This window comes from Lutra lutra, chromosome 18, assembly GCF_902655055.1.
Source record: "Lutra lutra chromosome 18, mLutLut1.2, whole genome shotgun sequence".
Classification (NCBI taxonomy): domain Eukaryota; kingdom Metazoa; phylum Chordata; class Mammalia; order Carnivora; family Mustelidae; genus Lutra; species Lutra lutra.
The window spans coordinates 32,783,309-32,801,710 of record NC_062295.1 but is presented as its reverse complement, the minus strand read 5'-3'; the positions used below and the strand labels follow the sequence as shown (position 1 = coordinate 32,801,710).

General features: G+C 56.3%; 3 protein-coding genes across 5 annotated transcripts in view; 1 reads left to right on the top strand and 2 right to left on the bottom strand.

The window, feature by feature from the left end:
* Positions 1 to 5: 5 nt before the first annotated feature.
* Positions 6 to 1,419, bottom strand: UFSP1 (UFM1 specific peptidase 1 (inactive)). Its single transcript, XM_047712891.1, has one exon. The coding sequence runs from the start codon at positions 545 to 547 to the stop codon at positions 119 to 121; it is 429 nt and encodes a 142-aa protein (XP_047568847.1). The 5' UTR covers positions 548 to 1,419; the 3' UTR covers positions 6 to 118.
* Positions 1,420 to 1,555: 136 nt separating this feature from the next.
* On the bottom strand, positions 1,556 to 7,098 carry ACHE (acetylcholinesterase (Cartwright blood group)). Of its 3 annotated transcripts, none has more exons than XM_047712878.1 (5): positions 6,932 to 7,098; positions 4,219 to 5,299; positions 3,366 to 3,850; positions 2,419 to 2,588; positions 1,556 to 2,304 (listed from the first exon to the last, which is right to left on the bottom strand). In XM_047712878.1, the coding sequence occupies exons 2-5, from the start codon at positions 5,275 to 5,277 to the stop codon at positions 2,177 to 2,179; spliced, it is 1,842 nt and encodes a 613-aa protein (XP_047568834.1). In that variant the 5' UTR covers positions 5,278 to 5,299; positions 6,932 to 7,098; the 3' UTR covers positions 1,556 to 2,176. The 3 variants fall into 3 exon arrangements, with proteins under 3 accessions (XP_047568834.1, XP_047568835.1, XP_047568836.1); XM_047712879.1 differs by lacking the exon at positions 6,932 to 7,098 and adding an exon at positions 5,601 to 5,732; XM_047712880.1 differs by lacking the exon at positions 6,932 to 7,098 and adding an exon at positions 5,601 to 5,684 and having other exon boundaries at positions 4,219 to 5,302.
* A 494-nt stretch (positions 7,099 to 7,592) lies between these two features.
* The window catches only part of LOC125090452 (mucin-3B-like), a 39,295-nt gene continuing 28,485 nt past the window's right edge, over positions 7,593 to 18,402 (top strand). The window contains 3 exon segments of the mRNA XM_047713124.1: positions 7,593 to 7,759; positions 7,810 to 8,464; positions 11,393 to 11,553. Coding sequence (XP_047569080.1) covers positions 7,593 to 7,759; positions 7,810 to 8,464; positions 11,393 to 11,553 — 983 coding nt within the window.

Below are 18,402 nucleotides of genomic sequence, written 5' to 3'. Positions count from 1 at the left end.
TTAGCTGAGCTGCACCATTTTATTGACTCCAAAGACCCAGGCAGCTTTTGCCTTGGAGTAAAGGGTTTATTTAGGTATGTTTGAGTCCAGAGATAGTTTCCATTCTGGGACCTAAGCCTCAGTCCAGGGCATGCTGCTGCTTCTGGGAGTTGCAGCTGGTCAAACACAGGTTGTAGAAGGAGTTGCTGTCAAAGGCTGTGCCTACCTCTCTCCATCCTACCCACCCAGCTGCCTGTAGTTCACTGGGATTTTTCGGAGCACCCCAGAAGTGAGGGTCCAATACCAGAACATAGGCTTCTGTGCCTGGACCCAGGCAGACTCCCAGTAAGGCCTTGGACTGGGCATCTGCATCCCCCCCAACCATTACAGGCCCCCCGCCCCCAGCGAAGTGGGAGTAAAGCCTCTCCAGTTCCCCCTGAAGACCTGCTCCACGGGGTACGTGGCACAGGCGCCCCTGGGGTCCTCCGAAGTGGTCGAGGCAGAGGCTGGCTTCTACACAACCAATCCAGCTCCGGGAGCCCCGGAACCCGGGGGGCTTGTCACCCATGTCCTCCAGAGCCGCCTGCACGGCCGTCAGTCCGGGCACGCCCACGGGCCGGCCCTCTGGCCACGAGCACAGCGTCTGCAGAGTGCGATAGCCGCAGCCCCAGCCCCGGTCGTCCAGACCATCGCAGCCATAGTGATAGTAAAGGTAGTGGCCCGAGAGGAGGGCCAGGCGGGCGGGGCCGCGGGTGGGCGGGGCCAGGCCCAGGTGGACGTCCTTCAGCGGCTCCAGGGCGGGCGGCGGGGGTCGAGGTCGGGTAGACGCGTCCTGGCGGCGCGGACGGAACTCCGGCTCCAGCGCTTCCTCTTGGACCTGGGTCTTGAGCTAGCCGCAGGCAGGACCGGCGTGCGGGCTCTCGGGGACGTTCTCGCCGGTCTCCCGCAGCGCAGAGTCCCGAGCCGCAGTCGCGGGTAAAGCGCCCTCCGCAGGGCTCCCACAATGCACCGCCGCGCAGCCGTCGCTACTGCGCAGGCGCGAGCCCCGCCTCCTGAGGCGGGGCGCGGGGCGGTGGGCGCAGCGGGGTAGCGTGGTGGGAGCCGGCACGCTCCGCCCCGCTACAGAGGTCTGCAAGTTCGGGTGGCTGTCACACCCGCCCCGCTCTGTCTACTCAGCCCTGGTGTTTGAGGCCCGGTCCCCGCTCCCTAGTCGCGCACACTGCTGTGGCTGTAACAGTTTATTGGCAGCCCAGAGGGGCGAAGGCACCGCGGGGGAGGGGCTCGGCCCGAGACATGCAGAGGACGGGGAGCCTCCGGGGATACTCGGGGTGGGGAAGTAGGGTCTAGGGCTCCTCCGTATTATAACCCAGCCCTTAAATAAGTATATACAGCTAGTGGGCCGGACGGGGCGAGCTGGGCGGGGAGACGTGGGGGTCCCGTCTGGGTCACAGGTCTGAGCAGCGATCCTGCTTGCTGTAATGGTCAAACTGGTTCTTCCAGTGCACCATGTAGGAGCTCCAGCGGTGGAACTCGGCCTTCCACTGGCGCTCCGCCTCGTCCAGTGTGTCTGCGGCCAGGGCGCCCGGCAAGTGGGTTGGAGGAGGACAAGGGGAAGGTCAGGGAACGTACATGGTGGTGGGGGGGCGTGAGTGCAGAATACACGGAGAATGCAGGGGGGCACGCAGGACAGTGGAAATAGGATCAGGAGAATATGCGAAAGACAAGACCAGAGGACGGATGGGAGTGGAGGGGCCAGAGCAGGATGGCGGGAAGGAAGGGGTTCGGGGAGGAGAAAATGACCGGAAGACAGTGGGACAGAAAGGATCAGAAGAGGGGAGGATCCGTAGGTTGGTGGGGAAAAGAGAAGAGACAGAAAAGGTTGACTGTTATAGCCCCACTAGGGGGTGCTGTCTAGCTCCCGGGCCCGCCCTCTGCCCCCGACACCAGGCTCCGGCTCCAAATAATTTTGTAAAAAAAGAAAACTGGCGTTTTCATTTCCATTTAGACAACAAAGGCGTGTGGGTCCCTGAGACGGGTCATAGGTCACCACCCCCTCCCAGCCCTGGCCGGTTTGAGTCTCTCGGGTTGAGGAGGGAGGGTGCACTGGGTCAGAGATCCCTGAGTGGGGCCCTTCCCCACTGTCCGACCACTCATTAGAGGAGGGGTCCCCTGAGGCCGGAGGGGTAAGTGGCCGTGGTCACAACCGCAGGAGCCGGGAGAGGTGGAGGAAGAGGAGGAGAAGGAGGGGCAGGGGAAGGCCGGGCCTGGGCCTCGGGGCAGCCTCCCCGTGGGCGGGGCCTGAGCAGGTGCTGGGAGCCTTCGAGGCTGGTGGGGGGAGAAGAGAGGGGTTACACCCGGCCGGCTCCCACTCCCCTCTCTCTTTTCGCTCCCCTTTTTTGCCCTCCTCCGCCCAGCCCCTGCCCGCTGGCCCCTGCATACCGGTGGCGCTGAGCAATTTGGGGAGGAAGCGGTTCCAGAAGGCGCAGGCTTGGGCGCGCAGCCCCCGGCGCACCTCCAGCGGCCGCAGGTTCAGGCTCACGTACTGCTGCGCTCCCGCCGTGTACGGTGGCCACTGTGGGACTTTGGGGTCCCGGGGGTCATTGGGGTCCCTTCGGAAGGAAAGGGAAGGCTCAGCCTCTGGCAAGCCTGCCCCGCCCGCCCTAGGGACCGTGGACTGGCGATGGAGAGCAGGAGGAGGCAGGCTGCCCCCCGACCCGAGCCCTCTTTGGCTCCCTGGAGAACACATCCCCTTCCCACCACCTCTTTAACCCTTCTTTCTGGTCTCCCGGATCTCCCATCAGCTGGAGCCATCCCTTTCCTCCTGCCCTCTCTCTTTCTGCCTTTCCCTCAGCTTTACTGCCCCACCTTTGTCTTTGTTTATCCCATTTAAAACATCGCTAGGATTTATGAGCCCTTACTGTGTAAGCAGGCTCGGTCCTAGCTCTACAAACATCTTGTTTTTGCTTTTGACAACACCCATGTGATGTCGGAGTTGTGGTCCCCTTCTTCGGACAGGTAAACCGGTGTGTGACTACATATACATGTGCAGTCAAATGCTACTACACATACATGTGACTGTATCGCTGGCCCACCTGAACCCAGCGGTCTACAGTTCTAGCTCCTAAGTACTACGGTAACTTCTTTGTCTCCCTGTCTCTCTTCTCTACGCTTCCCTCCCCCACCTCTCCTGGGCTCTATTGGACCTGCCATCCTTTCCTCTCCAGTCTCCTTTGTCATTCTGTCTCCCTCTTTGTCTCCTTTCTTTTGTGAACTTTTCCCTCCCTCTCCGGCCCTTTCGGTCTGCCCCAGTCTGTCCTCCTCTCTCCCTGTCCCCTCCTCTTGCTTCTCTGGCTCCTGGGGGCCCTCCTCCCCTCAGTACTGCTGACCCTGTGCGGGCGAAGTTGGCCCAGTATCTCATCAGTCGCTGGGCAAAGGTTCTCTCCTCGGCCGTATAGTTTAGTGAGGGTTCCAGAGGGAGTCCAAAGATGAACTCGATCTCGTAGCCATGGGGCACCCCCATCCACAGGGGCCAGGAGAGCGTAGATGCGCGGTGTTCAAAGATGTAGGCATAGACCCGAGCCCCCTGGGCAGCCAGTCGCCCAGCCAGCTGGGCCACAGGGCACACGACGTTATGGTCTCCCACGACATCACTCATGGCCTCTCTCAGGCGCGCTGGGTCCTCAGGGTGCAGCCAGTCTGTGTAATGCAGGACCACAGCCTCGGCAGCTAGGTCACTCGCCTGGGGGACCCCGACCCGCACCCCGGCCAGGAACTGGGCCCGGCTGATGAGAGATTCGTTGTCTTTGCTGAAGCCTGGGGCCCCGTAAACCAGAAAATAGGAGCCCTCATCCTTCACCACACCCACCAGCACCTGAGGGGACAGGATGGAGGGATGGGGGGGGGCACAGACAGACAGGCAGACAGAAACAGATGGACAAAGAGCCAGAGAGATCAATAGTTATAGACCCCAGAACCATGGAGGAAAAGAGTAGGAGGTTGGGGAAGGGACAGAGAGAAAGAGAAAATGTACCCATGTTTCCTTTTCTCTCTGCCCCACTGACCACCCCAGGATCTGAGCTCTCAGGGAGGAAGGGGTGGCCATGGGGCCAGAAGCCCAGGCCTTTGGGAATTGGATCTTGAGGAGCCTTCATGCCTGGGTCCCCAGGGGTCTGGGGGCTGGGGGTGGGTGGGAGAACAGGCCTAGAGGAACCAGCTCCAACCCTTCCAGCCACTAGTCACCTGCAGACCGTGGAAGTCTCCAGCGTTGATGAGGGCCTCGGGTGTGTCACTGAGGAAGTCTCCATCCACCACAGGCACGAAAGAGAAGCGGAAGACACTTTCCTGAGGCAGCACGTGCCACTCGTGGTCTACCAGGTCCTGAGCGGGCCTTGTCCTCAGGCAGGCAACCAGTTCTGTGTCATTGCCACCAGCACCCCCTGGGGGACAGCCTACGAGGCGGGCCAGCAGTGTGGCCCTGCGGCGGGCCTCTCCCACGCCCACCGTAGCCCAGGGGCCATTGGGTGCACCGCTCTGCAGCACAGCCCTGTGGAAAAGGCCCCGGCTGGGAGGGGACAGCAAGTGCATGCCCACCGAGGCAGCACCGGCACTTTCCCCAAACAGAGTCACTGACGTTGGGTCGCCCCCGAAGGCGGCCACGTTCTCTTGCACCCACTGCAATGCCAGCCTCTGATCCAGTAGACCCACGTTGCCTGGGGCCTCCCGGCTCCCTGGCAGGGCCAAGAAGCCAAAGGCTCCCACCCGGTAGTTCATGGACACCAGCACAGTCCCCTCAGCCTGGGCCAGGAAGCGGCCGTCATACACGTCCAGGGAGGAGGCCCCACTGTAGAAGCCACCCCCGTAGATCCAGACGAGGACAGGGGTGGGGGACGCAGGCCGGGGGTATGGTGTCCACACATTGAGGTAGAGGCAGTCCTCACTCAGCTCACGGTTCGGGTTCCACATCTCGGTGCCCTCGAAGCCGGGGTACAAGGTGTCCACATATTGGTAGCAGACACTTTGGAAGGCTGTAGCATCTAGCACCCCCGGCCAGGGCCGCTTGGGCTCCGGTGGCAGAAAGCGACGGGGGCCCACAGGTGGCTCTGCGAAGGGGATGCCCAGAAAAGCGGAGACAGGGCCCCCAGGGGCCATTAGGCGGATGCCCCGCAGCCGGCCCCCACGCACAGTCACCAGCAGCTCCGGGTCCTCAGCCTCTGCCCTTCCTCCCAGGAGGAAGAGGAGGAAGAGCAGGATTGGGGAAGCCAGGGAGGGCGTGTGCAGGGGACACCAGGGGGGCCTCATGGCTGCCAGGCCAGGCAGGCGTCTGCTGGGAGACAGAAAGGCAGAGGGTGAAGGTCTGAGGCTGCCAGGAGCGAGGAGATTAGGTAACACTCTTGCCCAGGGGTTATCGTGGGGCTGCAGAGGAGGTGGGGCAGGTTGGGAGAGTGGAGAGAAACGGAGGGAGGGAGTCAGGCCAAGGCAAGGACACAGGCAGACAGAGAGAAGCCAAGAGGGGACAGAGATCGGGCACACACATGACACCCAGACAGACCAACGGAGGCAACAGAGATGAGGCCTGCCAGGCTATCCCTTCTCTTGCCCCACTGAGTGCCCACCACCCTCACCTCCTTCCCCTAGCTGGGTGGACTGCGTTGGGCCCAGCCGGAGCAGCGCAGACACCCGCACCAGAGGCCGCAATCCACACACAGGCCACCAGACAGGGGCGGGGCCCTCACTGACTGGAGGCGCTGATGGGGAGGCTTGCGGTGGTGGTGGCGGTGTGAAGACGCAGGCTCTCTTGAGTTGGGGCCGGGGGGTGGGGGGTGTTGGGGGGGGGGCCTGGGGGCTGGGTTGGGCATTCAAGGCTGTGGGAGCTACAGGTCTCGTGGTACCCCAAATCCTGCTTACTCCACACCCTGTCCCACCCTGCCCTGCCCCTCCTCATCCACTGTCTGGCACGGGGCGCTGGTACCCGTGGGTGCCGGTCAGCTGCGCACTCGCCTCGCCTAGCCTCAGAGATCAGGCTCGCCAGCCCGGGTCCCCCAGGACTGGAGTCCCCCATGCATCCGATGCTGCGGGGCACGCTGCCGCCAGTGGGGGGCAGTAGAGACCGAGAAAAGGACGGCGCTCCCCGCCCCGAGTCCGAGAGCCGGGAACTCGGGGCGGGGGTCTGGAGGCTCGCGGGCATTGCGGAGGGGTCTGAAGGGCGAACCGGGAGGCCTGTGTTCTCGAAGCTCCGGAGATCCCCGGCTGCAGGGGCGAGGGCGCTATTTTGGGGCAGCAGCTGCTGTGGTTCCGGCATCTCCAGCCAAGGGATCAAAATTCCCCGGGTCGGAACTCCCCCCTCTCGCGGCGGTCACCTCTCACCCAGCCAACCCCCGCCGCCCTGAGGCTGGGGTGGTGGTGGTGGTGCTGGGGATTAACTAGGAAACCCGAGTGGGGCTAATTATAACTCGGGGCTTCCGCTGAGCCTCCCCTTTCCCCAAATAGAGACGGAGTCCCCGTGGGAGGGGGACGCCTGGGCCTCGGAGGGGGCTTCGGCTGAGCGCTGCGCAGGGGCGCTGGGGTTGCGGGATCTGGGTGGGGGGGGTAGTCAGCCCGGCGCCAGCAACATGCGCAGCTCGGGTTCCGCCCCAAGGAGGGGGCGTCTTCCAGTGGCCCTACACTTGGGGGCGGGCGGGGGAAGGGGCGCTCAGGGGTCCCCCCAGGAATTCGAGAGCAGAGGCGGCGGCCGGCCCTCCGGGGTGCCGGCTCCCGCGCGGACGACCGTAAGTATGCGGCGGCGAGGGAAGAGTTAAGGATGAGTGTGGGGCGGCGGGGGGCGTCGCTGGGCAGCCCCGGGGGCGCGGTGGGCGTCCCGTTTGGGGGGCCCGGATCCCTCCGGGAGCGCACATTTTCCCGGACGCGGAACGGGCCGCGGGCCGGGGGAGGGTCCCGGCCGGGGCGGGAGACTCACCTGAGGCGGCCGAGCCGGGCCGGGCCGGGCCGCGCCTGGAGCTGGAGGCGGCCGATGTTCCCCGGCGCTGGCTGAGCCGACTCTGACAGCCGCCGCCTCCGGCCCCCCGCACACACCCCCTCCGGGCCGCACGGCGCCCCCGCCCGCCCCCGCCCCCGCCCACTGTCTCCGCCCCCGCCCCTCCCCGCCTTCCCGGGCTGCCACCTCCCCTCCCTCTCCCTCCCTCGGAGGCGAGACCCAGAGACCCCGGGGGCCCGGACGGACTCCAGTGACAGACGCCGACAGACGGACAGACACATAGTGACACGACGGAAAGACCTGCAGCGCCGGAGCAGACACCCACAGTGACAGACGGACAGAAGCCGCGGAGACAGACACGTAGACGGACAGTCGCAGGCAGTGACAGCTCCAGACAAACGGTGACCGACAGTCACAGACGGACAGACACACACTCGGACACACTGACAGCCTCGGTCGGGACTGGGAGCCGAATAAATGAACCTCCTTGGCCACGACACAACTGGGGTGGCATGGGAGGACCCGCACGTGAAAGTGTGGCTGAGGACCCCCCTTAGGGGTCCGGGGTGGTACTGGCGGAGAAAAGGTGACGTGGGACATTCCTGGGGGATGAGGGCACACCTGTGGGAATGAAGATGGGAACATGAGACCACGAGTGGAAATGAAGGGGGGCCCCACGGAAGAAGACCCCCGGGGCAAGGGAGAGGTGACTCGGGGACACCCCGGAAGGCAAAACGTAGTGGCACGCGCGAGGCTGTGGGGCGAGGCCGCACTCTGCTGCCGCAGTGGAAACTTCCGGAACCCCCGCGGGTGGGTTTGCTCTGGTTCCCTGACGGGTGACCTGGGACTTTCGTCACCAGGGTCCGGTCGGGGCATGACATCACCAGACCAGGCTCTCATTGGCCGCCACGGCCGGCAGGTGGGAGCGGCCTGGCCCGAGAGCCCCCAGCCTGCTCCGAAGGGCCTGGGCCGCACGGACCCTACGACCCGCCCTCCAGGGGGTCACCCATGGGAACAGTGCGGCCGCGGCGGCGTCCCCACGCCCGAGGTGAGAGTGGAAAAAGCGTGCAGCGGTGTGCCCGCCGGAGTGCGCCCCTCGGAAAGGCCTCCCACTCCTCAGCACTGGGCTCCGGTGCCCACCACCCGCTGTGTGGGAGACCCGCCGGCGCGGGCAAGCGTCCGGGCGTGCGTGCGCGCGCGCGCTGGTGCGGGATGCTGCGTGTGGCGCGCGGGTGCGCGCACGTTGACTCGGGCGCCCAGCGTCCCGCAGCGTTCTGGCCCGCGACTGCCTTTCTGCGGCAGCTAGGGGCCGGCGTCCCCGGGTCTTCTCAGGGCCTGGCGGGGGTCGTGGGGTCCGCCCGAACCCAGAGACGTTCCCCGCCCCGGGCCGCGCGGTCCCGGCTCTCCAAGCTGGGCGCCCCCTCCCCCAAGCCCGTCCGTCCCGCGGGAACCGGCCCCCGCAGGCCTGGGAACCCGCGCTGGGTCCGCTGTCCGTTCGCGCGCGACGGCCGCCAGGTGGCGCGGAAGGGAGCCGCTTCGGGCCTCGGAGCCTGGGATGGAGTCGGGCGTGCGGAGATTAACCTGGCACGGTCTGTTCCCACTGTTTCCACTGTCCACCCTTCGCTCTTCAGGCACTCCAAATGCCCCGCGTGGACACTGAGGTTCCCTGCATCCGCCCTTCAGCGTCCTGGCCCCGCTAGTTGAGAGCTCCCCACTGATCAGATCACTTCCCCAGTTCCACTCCCTCAAGAGCAGGCATGCGAGCTGTGGGTTTGGGTAGGGGACAGAAAAATGGGCAGTCGCTGTTGCTGCGGGAGAGAAGGACCTGGGGCAGGTTTCGGAGCGTGGTCATTATGAATTATTAGAACGGTGAAAACAAACTGTGATGAAGCCCCAGAGGCCTGCTGCACGCCTGAGGCAGTAGGGATTTGGGGCCCGCAAAAGGCCCTGATCGTGATGGGGGCTTGTCTCCTTGTCACTTTCCAAAACGCGCTGTACCACGCGGTTGCCTCACCTGATTTTTTAAATCATGAGCTCCTAGGGAGGACAGGGACGGCTTATAGCCCAGATAGTTATCAACCAGTAATCCCATACATGGCTTAGAAGGTGAAAGGTATGTTATAGGAGGTGGCCTAGCTCCTCCTTGGAAGGGTCAATGCTGAGTTCACACTGGATCTGCCTTTGAGTCAAGGACAGGGCACCCAGGACGGGCTGGAATTTCTCAGGGGAAAAGACCCTGTATTCAGCTGGGTGGGAGTAAATGGATTTTGCCAAAGGGAAATGGTGCGCTGATGTGTCAGCTGGGGCTGGAGTTGAAAGCAAGGACAAAGGCAGTTCCTGCCTGCTTGGGCATGGCATCCCCGGGTTAGTTAGTACCTGAGGGATATCCATGGGAGGTAAGGGCAAAGCAGTATTGTGAAGTCAGAGCTTTATTCTTTCCAGGGACAGGGTGGGCTATGGAAGTTCAGCCAGCAGGAGAAGGAGGGGAAAGTGGCATCCGAGGATGCTTGAGAATCTGGGGCAGGAAGAGACAAAAGCAGCCATTTATGTCAACACCATCATTGCCATCCCCCACGCATGGGGAGGGCAGGGCATGGCGGCACAGGGAGAGGAGAGGGAGGGCATGTGGCAGGTCTGGTAGAGGGTAGGTTGGGATCCCAGGAGCATGTTGTGCTCCTGGAGAGCCCCTGATGTGCTCCCCCAGGCCCTGGCTTAGGGAGGGGTCAGCTGAATGGCCAGTCAGCTGAATCTGCAAGTCTGCATGGAGGCCCAGGGTATTCGAGGTCCGTTCCTGCTTAGCAGGTGCAGCCAGAGCTCTGCAGTGCAAACAAATTGGAGAGATGCGCTCAGGGGACACAGGGATATCCCTCAGCCTGCTGTTTGTCTCAGGATTGTGAGAATGGAGGAGACCGTGCAGATTGTGTCGGATCTCAGGCAATCTTTGAATAACGAGTGACCACCTGAGAGGGCCAGGACGGAGGATTCACAGGGAATTGGAGTAAACCTTGGACTGGTGGTGCTGATTATTGGGTTCTTGCCCAGTGCTCTGCTGTCAGAGAGACTTCTGGAGAGTTTCACTCCTTTCCTGGGCCTCAGTTTCCCCATGAGTAAAATGGTGGATCAGACTTGAGTGTATGTCAGAATACATAGGATCACTAGAGGGACTGATCCTGCCAGTGTTCGGTGGAGTCCTTGAACTCTGCAGTTTTAGCAAGTCATTAGGGCAGTCTTAAGAGGGTAGTCTGAGCTATGCTGGACTAGTATCCCCACATTCAGTCTAAACTGACCTCCTGAAAGTGTGTGGATCAGAAGAAGTTGCTGTGGGCAGCCAGCAGGTAGAAGAACTAACAGGGACCTGCTCCGGCCACAAAGGGAGACAGTCAAGGATTTGAGCCTGTTCTTAGAAATGGTTAGAAATTTCAGTAACAGTCCTCTTTTTACCTTGAGCTTCTCCCTAACTTTTGTTAACACAAGGGACCACTACTTCTAGCACATCCTTGCCCCACTTCTGCCAACAAAGAGGATTTTTATCTCCTCTGTTTATTGGTTAGGATTCAGTTCAGTTATGTGAGACAGAAAACCAAACAATAATGGTGTGAATGAAATATAATGGAAATATATTTCTCACTTACATAAAAGAGACCCAGGAGTAGACCACACAAGATGGACAGAGCACGCTTAACGTCAGGGACCAGGTTCCTTTGCACAGAATTTTGTTACTTAACCATCCTCAGCATGTAGCTTCCACCACATGGGGTAATATGGCTGCTTGTGCATCGGTCATCACAACTGCATTCCAGCCAGCCCCAGGAGGAAGGACTGATGAAGATCACTTTTCCCTTTTTCTTTTTTAATTTTTAAGGGTTAAACAATTTTTTTTAAGATTTTATTTATTTATTTGACAGAGATCGCAAGTAGGCAGAAAGGCAGGCAGAGAGAGAGAGAAAGAGGAAGAAGCAGGCTCCTCACAGAGCAGAAAGCCCAAAGTGGGGCTCGATCCCAGTACCTTGGAATCATGACCTGAGCCGAAGGCAGAGGTTTTAACCCACTGAGCCACCCAGGCGCCCCCCAAAAATCACTTCTCCCTTTAAGGACATTTCTTGGAAATCATACAGCACTTTGGTTTATATTACTTTGGCCAGAATTTAATACTGAGGTCATAGCTGGCTATGCCCGAGGTTCAGAGATGTAGTTTTTGTTCTGGAAGACTGTGTACTCACCTAAAATTTGGCTGTTCTAATACTGAGGGAGGAAAGGGAGCAGATACTGGGGGACAGCCATCCTCTGCCAAACCCCGTGGTGCCTTCCTTTGCCTCTGTTAGTGCAGGACTGAAACACGCTTCTAAAACGTCTCAACCCCGGGACGACTCCCCCCGCGCGCTTTTTCTCATGAACACCGCCACACCCTGCGGGTTTTTGTGACCTGTGACCCCCCTGCTCTAGCGGCTTCTCCATGGGAACGCAGTTTCTCGGGCCATCCGCTGGAGGGCGCTGGGCAGAGGCCTGGCGGGGCCACGGCTCTGGGGCCGGTGCTGCTGCCAGCGGTGGAGCTCTGCGTCTTCCTCCCGAGCTGCCGGAGGAGGGGCGGCCAAGGCCGCGAACCGGTGAGCACGCTGGGGTGGGGGCGAGGGTGGCATAGGGGTCCCAAAGAGGGGACGGTCCGGCTCTGGAGGCGCACCGCCCCGACCTGGGTCCTCCCACCTTCCCCATGTGCAGAACAAGGCAGGGACATTGGCACCAGATGTCCTCAAGGGATGTCCCACAACACTTAAGGCTGGAGGGCACCTGGTGAATCCACTGTCCCTATCCCCATTTGGTGGGGTCGTTGACCTAAAGAGTTGGAAGCATGAGCCATGCAAGACACTCTCTTCCCCGTCCTCTGACCCCTTCTGCAGGTTGGGCTGAAATTCACACTTGATTCAAGTTACCTCCTTATGCATGATTCCTGTTCTTGGAATCACCCGTCCATCCTATTACCTTGGTTTTTTGGGTTTTTTTTTTGTTTTTTTTTTTTTTTTGTTGCTAGTTTTGAGCATTTCACACAACTTTTAGCTTGTCTCTGGATAGACTCATTTTTGGGGAAAGATTTTATTATATTTATTTGTCAGAGAGAGCGAGAGAGAGTGAGAGTGCATAAGCAGTGGGAGCTGCAGGCAGAGGGAGAAGAAGGCTCTTTGCTGAGCAGGGAGCCCGATGTAGGACTCGATCCTGGGACCCTGGGATCACGACCTGAGCCAAAGGCAGACGCTTAACCGACTGAACCACCCAGGCATCCCTGCATAGGCTCATTTTTTCAACATTCTGTTAAATACGTAACTGAATTGCCGAATCCCCCATGCAGTTCATCAAACATCCTTTGGCTTATCCTCACCTCCTCTCTGGCTGGGGAGAGGGTGAGTGGGGGTGTCATACCCTTGTGCCCCCAGATTGATTAATTACAGACATCAGCATGATTCTGGGGTTGATCTCTGCCCAAGAGCTGTAATGGTCCAAAAGGAGGGAGATGTGTGCTGTAATTCACCGGGTATGCCTTCAGTCCCGTGTTTACCATTTAGCTGCCCACATGTCAGAACCTCAAAAGAACCCAGGATCCTGGAAGAGAACTCAGCGCGCCCCTGACAAGGTCTCTGGTGTGCTGCCCCACAAGCCTGTTCCAATCCTATTTCCACACAGGCATCAGCCAACACCGATGCTGGCTGTGGTTGAAATGTTAGCAGCCCATGCTGGGTGACTTCTCAGAAGCAGCTGGTGAGGTCGCACTAGGTACTCTCTATGTTTGACACCCAGGGAGCTCCTGAAAACATTGCCAGCTGCTCCTGGCTGCCCCGTAGGTATCAGCCAGCCAGGGAGAGCCATTCCGAGGCGGAGGTTGCCCTTGGATGAACCTGGCTGTGGTTGCAGGGACAGGAAGTAACAGACACACACGTGGGGCGGAGGTGGGCTGGGCGTGTCTGGGATCCCCCACCTTGCCTGGGAACCGTGCAGGCTGGCTGCAAGGTTGACTGTATGGCCAGTGGTCTTGTGGACAGGGGGAGCCCCGAGGTGAATAGCCACACCGTTGGGGACGCCAGAGTGCTGTTGGCAAGGAACCGTGACCCCGTGTCAGGTCCACAGTAGCGTTACTGGTGGCTTGTGGCTTAGTCGCTGGCCTGAACGCTTTGCTAAGTGTCATCCCGCTGAATTTGGGCTCCGGCCTTGCGGTGGGGTGGGTGCCCCAGTTCTCTCATCCTCGTGATGTAACAGTCAGGAAACCAAAACTGACGCACAGCAAAGTTAAGTTTTTGCTTACTTCCTCCTCCGCTGCTAAGTGGCGGCCCTGGATGAGAACTCTGACCTGTGACCGCGCTGCCATGCCTTGGAGTCACTCGCCTTTTTTTCTGTGACTTCCAGAAAATTAACCCCTAGAGTCTGAGACAAGAGAATGTGTGGGGACAGGTGTCCTGTGCTTCCTGGACAGCTTTGTCCCTGCCTCCCAGTCTCCCCTACCACCTTTCTGTCCCTCCGCCCTTCCGGGCCTCAATCAGGTCTGGTCTGGAGGCACTGGGCATCGCCCCAGCATTTTGAACGAAGAGAGCAGGTGCAGAACACCCAGCTCTGGGGGAAAAGAAGGATGTGTGACCGTCTCTGCGGTCTCCAGGCACCCTTCCTCCTCCCCATTTGGGACCTCACACCTCCACCTGACTCCCATAGCCAGAGACCTCTTCCGATGGGCGAAATACGGCCCTCCCGAGCCAGGCCAGAGCCTAGGGGTGTGGAATGCCCAGGCTCCACCATGGCCAGAGGAACTTAGTGCCTCCTGAGGCTCTCCGTTCTGTCCCGGGCCCACAGCCTCGGGCAGGAACCTCTCAATCCCAGGCCTCCTCCTCTCCCCGACTCTTCCCTGATCACCTCCCATCTCAGGGGTCACTTCTGGAAACTCTTCCTTCCTCCCAGACCACTCCATTTCCCGGGGTTCCATGATTTTCATGATCGAGACTGAGGAGGGAAAGGCACCCCATCCCCTAGGTCCTTCTCTGTAGTCTGGAGGGCTGGTGGGGGTGGGGAGCATGAGATCCACAGGGGACCTGGGGTTGGAGGAAAGTGGCAGGAGTTTGTCATGAGATGACGACACTGTAGCCCCTTCCACACCCCCATCTCCCCAGCCCTCCCCTCCTTCCTTATGTGTCACTTTGTCATCTCCATCACCCAGCTGCCCTCTCCTGCCCTGGCCTGAGGCAGAAGCCCCTGGTTCTCAGGCACAGGTGCACTTTTTTTTTTTTTTTTTTTTAATGTAAGCTCTACACCCAACATGGTGCTCAAACTCACGGTGCGGAGATTAGGAGTTGCAGACTTTACCTACTGAGCCAGCCAGGTGCCCCATAGGCACGTCTTTCAATTGTGAGACGGGCTGCTGGGTATCTCTTCTTCTCTCCCTGGCAGCCTGTACTTGGTGGGGAGCGGGGATAATCTGGAGAAGCCACGGGGGAAGTGGGGAGCATCTAGCTTTCTGTGAGGAAGGGGAGCTGGCAGGGCCAAGAGGCTGGGCTCCGTCCCAGTAGCGGGGGTAGGGCAGCACGTGTAACTTCTATCGGGCCAGGGGAGGGGCTGGGACAGTGGGAGGGAGTGTTTGGGCCACCGGCAGAGAGATGGATTAGCTTGAAGCATCTGGGGCTCTTTGGATTTAGGACAAGACCCCCCCTTTAGTTCAGCCGTGATACTGTAGCTCCCCTCCCCTGCTGGTCACCCCGCACAATGCCTGCAGTGTTGGCCAACATTGGCCAACACCATGTCCAGAAATGAGAGCTGAAGGATTTCAGAAGAGAGAGAAGTTATTTCCTGGCTGGGGGATTTCTCTTGGAATGAAATTTTATTTATTTGAACTGTTAATTCAAAAGGCATAAAGTGCAAAGTCCCCTTCTTACCCTTGCCCCAAACACCCAGTTTTCATCCCTAGAGATGGGGGTAACTATTGACTGTGCATTGTGATCACTGGCAATAGATATTCTTCTGCTCCCCTCCCCCCCCCAATATTCACAGAAATTGTAACATCTTCTCTTTCTGTACCTTGACATTTTCTTTTAACCAAACAATGTAATGGAGGAATAATTCCACATTGCCACATAGACTTCTTTATTCTTTCTTATTTTCCTCCTTTAAAAATTTTTTTTAAAAGATTTCATCTATTTATTTGAGAGAGAGAGGGAGAGAGACTATGAGCGGGTGGGGGTTGGAGAGGAAGAGGGAGAAGATGACTTCCCCCTGAGTGGGGAGACTGATGTGGGGCTCAATCCCAGGATCCTGTGTGGTAGGCAGATGCTCAACCAACTCAGCCACCCAGGTGCCCTGTTTCCCACCTTAAAAAAATATATTTTATTTATTTGTTTGAGAGAGAGAGAGAAAGAGGTGGGGGAAGAGGGAGAGAATCCCAAGCTGATGGTAGAGCCATTTGCCCAGCTTGATCTCATGACCTGGAGGTCAAGACCTGAGCCGAAATCAAGAATTAGACACTAAACCGGGGTGCCTGGGTGGCTCAGTGGGTTAAAGCCTCTGCCTTCGGCCCAGGTCATGATCCCAGGGTCCTGGGATCAAGCCCCACATCGGGCTGTCTGCTCCGCGGGGAGCCTGCTTCCTCTTCTCTCTCTCTCTGCCTACTTGTGATCTCTGTCAAATAAATAAATAAAATCTTTAAAATCGGCAGAAGAACTTTCCAATTCTCTCTGTTAAGAACGAGGTATGAGGGATGCCTGGGTGGCTCAGTCCGTTGGCCGTCTGCCTTCAGCTCAGGTCATGATCCTGGGGTCCTGCGTCCACCAGGCTCTCTGCTCAGTGGGGAGCCTACTTCTCCCTTTCCCTTTAAAAAAAAGAAAAAACAGAATTAGACGCTAAACCGACTGAGCCACCCAGGTGCCCCCATTTCCCTCCTTTTTAATGAAAAGCTGGGTACTTTACATTGCATGGACATTGTTCATGTTAATTTGCCCTGCACTAAGGGATATTTAAATTGCTTTCAGTTCACTTGCTATTACAAACTTTATACATAAATCCTTCTGCAATGCTGTGAGTGGATCCTGGGATTAATTCCTAGATTTGTGTTGCTCCAGCAATGAAAGTTACAGGTTACCTATAGTCTTGCCAAGACAGCCTGTTAGGTTTTTTTCTCCCCCCTCTTCTTCCTCTTTCTCCTTCTTTTTTCCCCAAATCATGGTATTTCAGTATAGGTTTAATTTGTACTTCTCTTATTATGAGTGAGTTTGGGCATCTCCATTTTCCTGAGTTAGATTTTTTTTTTTAAAGATTTTATTTATTTATTTGACAGAGAGAGATCACAAGTAGACAGAGAAGCAGGCAGAGAGAGAGAGAGGGAAGCAGGCTCCCTGCTGAGCAGAGAGCCCGATGAGGGACTCGATCCCAGGACCCTGAGATCATGACCTGAGCCGAAGGCAGCGGCTTAACCCACTGAGCCACCCAGGCGCCCCTGAGTTAGATATTTAATTCATTTCATTTTTTATTTATTGATGTAGTTACTTACATGCTATGAATTTTCCTCTGACTGTTGCTTTAGCTGTATCCCATAGACTTTTGTGCATTCTTCTCAGTATTTCTGTTTTCTAGTTGCTCTGTAATTTGGGTTTATACCTCCACTTTGTCCCAAGAGTTTTTAAGAAAGTGTTTTAAAATTCTAGGTGATAAGATTTATTTTTAATGGGTTTTTAATTTAATTTCCAGGTTTATTGCATTAAGATTAGAGAATGTCGTCTGCTCTACCATATTCCATTGAACCCAAGATGTTCAAGTTGTAAGATGTGTCATTATTTTATTTCTAAACTTTTTGATTTTGGAACTTTCTTTTCTAAGGTATGGATTTGATGCTATAAATTTCCCTCTAAGCACTGCTTCTGCCTATCCAACAACTTTTGATGAGCTGTGTTTTCATTTCCATTAGTTGAGCGTATTTTAAAATTTCTCTTGAGATTTCTTACCTGACTTGTGTGTTGTTTAGAAGTATGTGGTTAAATCTTCACATATGTTGGGATTTTTTTCCAGTTATCTTTCTGTTATTGAGTTCCAGTTTAATTGCATTTTGGTCTGAGAGCAGACATTTACAGTTTCTATTTAAATCTGTTAACATGTGTTTTATGGCTCACCATGTGATTTATCTTGGTGAATGGTCCATGCTTGAGAAAAAAGGATTTGCTATAATAGTCCAATCAACAATGTTTTATTTAAAATCCATTGGGCTAAATTCCCTGTAGTATAAAGTATAAGAATAGTACTGGGCCTGGTAATATTTTTTAAAAATATGCATTCATTCACACCATAAAAGTAGAACTATGTTATAAAAGCAGTTTCTAGGAAAGAAAAATGTTATGTAAATGTTACCCAGAACAGTTAGTGACCCAACATTGTGCCCCAGAAACTCAGTTTTCTAGATCTCTATGTGTATAGTATATATTTTATCTTAGATTTTGCTTTAAAATAAAATACACACTTTAACAAATTCAGTAAGACCACATGCTATAGATACTTAAGACTGCAGTTTAAGAATAGTACTTAGTAGTATTTTAATTAAGTTTTATTGTAATAAATAAAACTGCTTACACTGTTGGTGGGAATGCAAGTTGGTGCAGCCACTTTGACACTTTGGAAAAATACTTTGGAGACACTTTGGAAAACAGTTTGGAGATTCCTTAAGAAGTTAAAAATAGAGTTACCCTATGACCCTGCAATTGCACTACTGGGTATTTACCCCAAAGATACAGATGTGGTGAAAAGAAGGGCCATCTGTACCCCAGTGTTCATAGCAGCAATGGCCACGGTTGCCAAACTGTGGAAAGAACCAAGATGCCCTTCAATGAATGAATGGATAAAGAAGATGTGGTCCATATATACAATGGAATATTATGCCTCCATCAGAAAGGCTGAATACCCAACTTTTGTATCAAGATGGACAGGACTGGAGGAGATTATGCTGAGTGAAATAAGTCAACCAGAGAAAGTCAATTATCATATGGTTTCACTTACTCGTGGAGCATAAGGAATAACATGGACAACATTAGGAGAAGAAAAGGAAAAGTGAATTGCGGGAAATCAGAGGGGGAGATGAACCATGAGAGACTGTGGACTCTGAGAAACAAACTGAGGGTTTTGGAAGGAGGTGTGTGGGGGGAATGGGTGAGCCCGGTGGTGGGTATTGTGGAGGGCAAGGATTGCATGGAGCACTGGGAGTGGTGCATGAACAATGAATCTTGGAACACTGAAAAAACAAAATTAAAAATTTTTTTTAAAAACCTGCTAAGCATACTTTTTAAGATCACCAACACAGAAAAACCAGTTTGGCTTTTTAAAACATGCCAGAGATTTGGGGGGCAAAAGTATTTACCAACATGGTTCAAGTTGGAGGTTGATCTAGATACCAGGGTTGAAAAGAACCCCAAGCAAACCAAACTCAGCAACAACTGAGGTTCTCCAAAGCC

Bases quoted from the DNA above. Each gene is read 5' to 3' on its own strand.
- ACHE (XM_047712878.1), bottom strand. From the start codon at position 5,277: ATGAGGCCCCCCTGGTGTCCCCTGCACACGCCCTCCCTGGCTTCCCCA. The intron at 2,589-3,365 runs GTCAGCAGTACT...TTCCTTCCGAAG, and splicing joins GCCAACTTCGCCCGCACAGG to GGACCCCAATGACCCCCGGG. The intron at 2,305-2,418 runs GTATGCAGGGGC...TCCCCCCACCAG, and splicing joins CAAATTGCTCAGCGCCACCG to CCTCGAAGGCTCCCAGCACC.
- UFSP1 (XM_047712891.1), bottom strand. From the start codon at position 547: ATGGGTGACAAGCCCCCCGGGTTCCGGGGCTCCCGGAGCTGGATTGGT.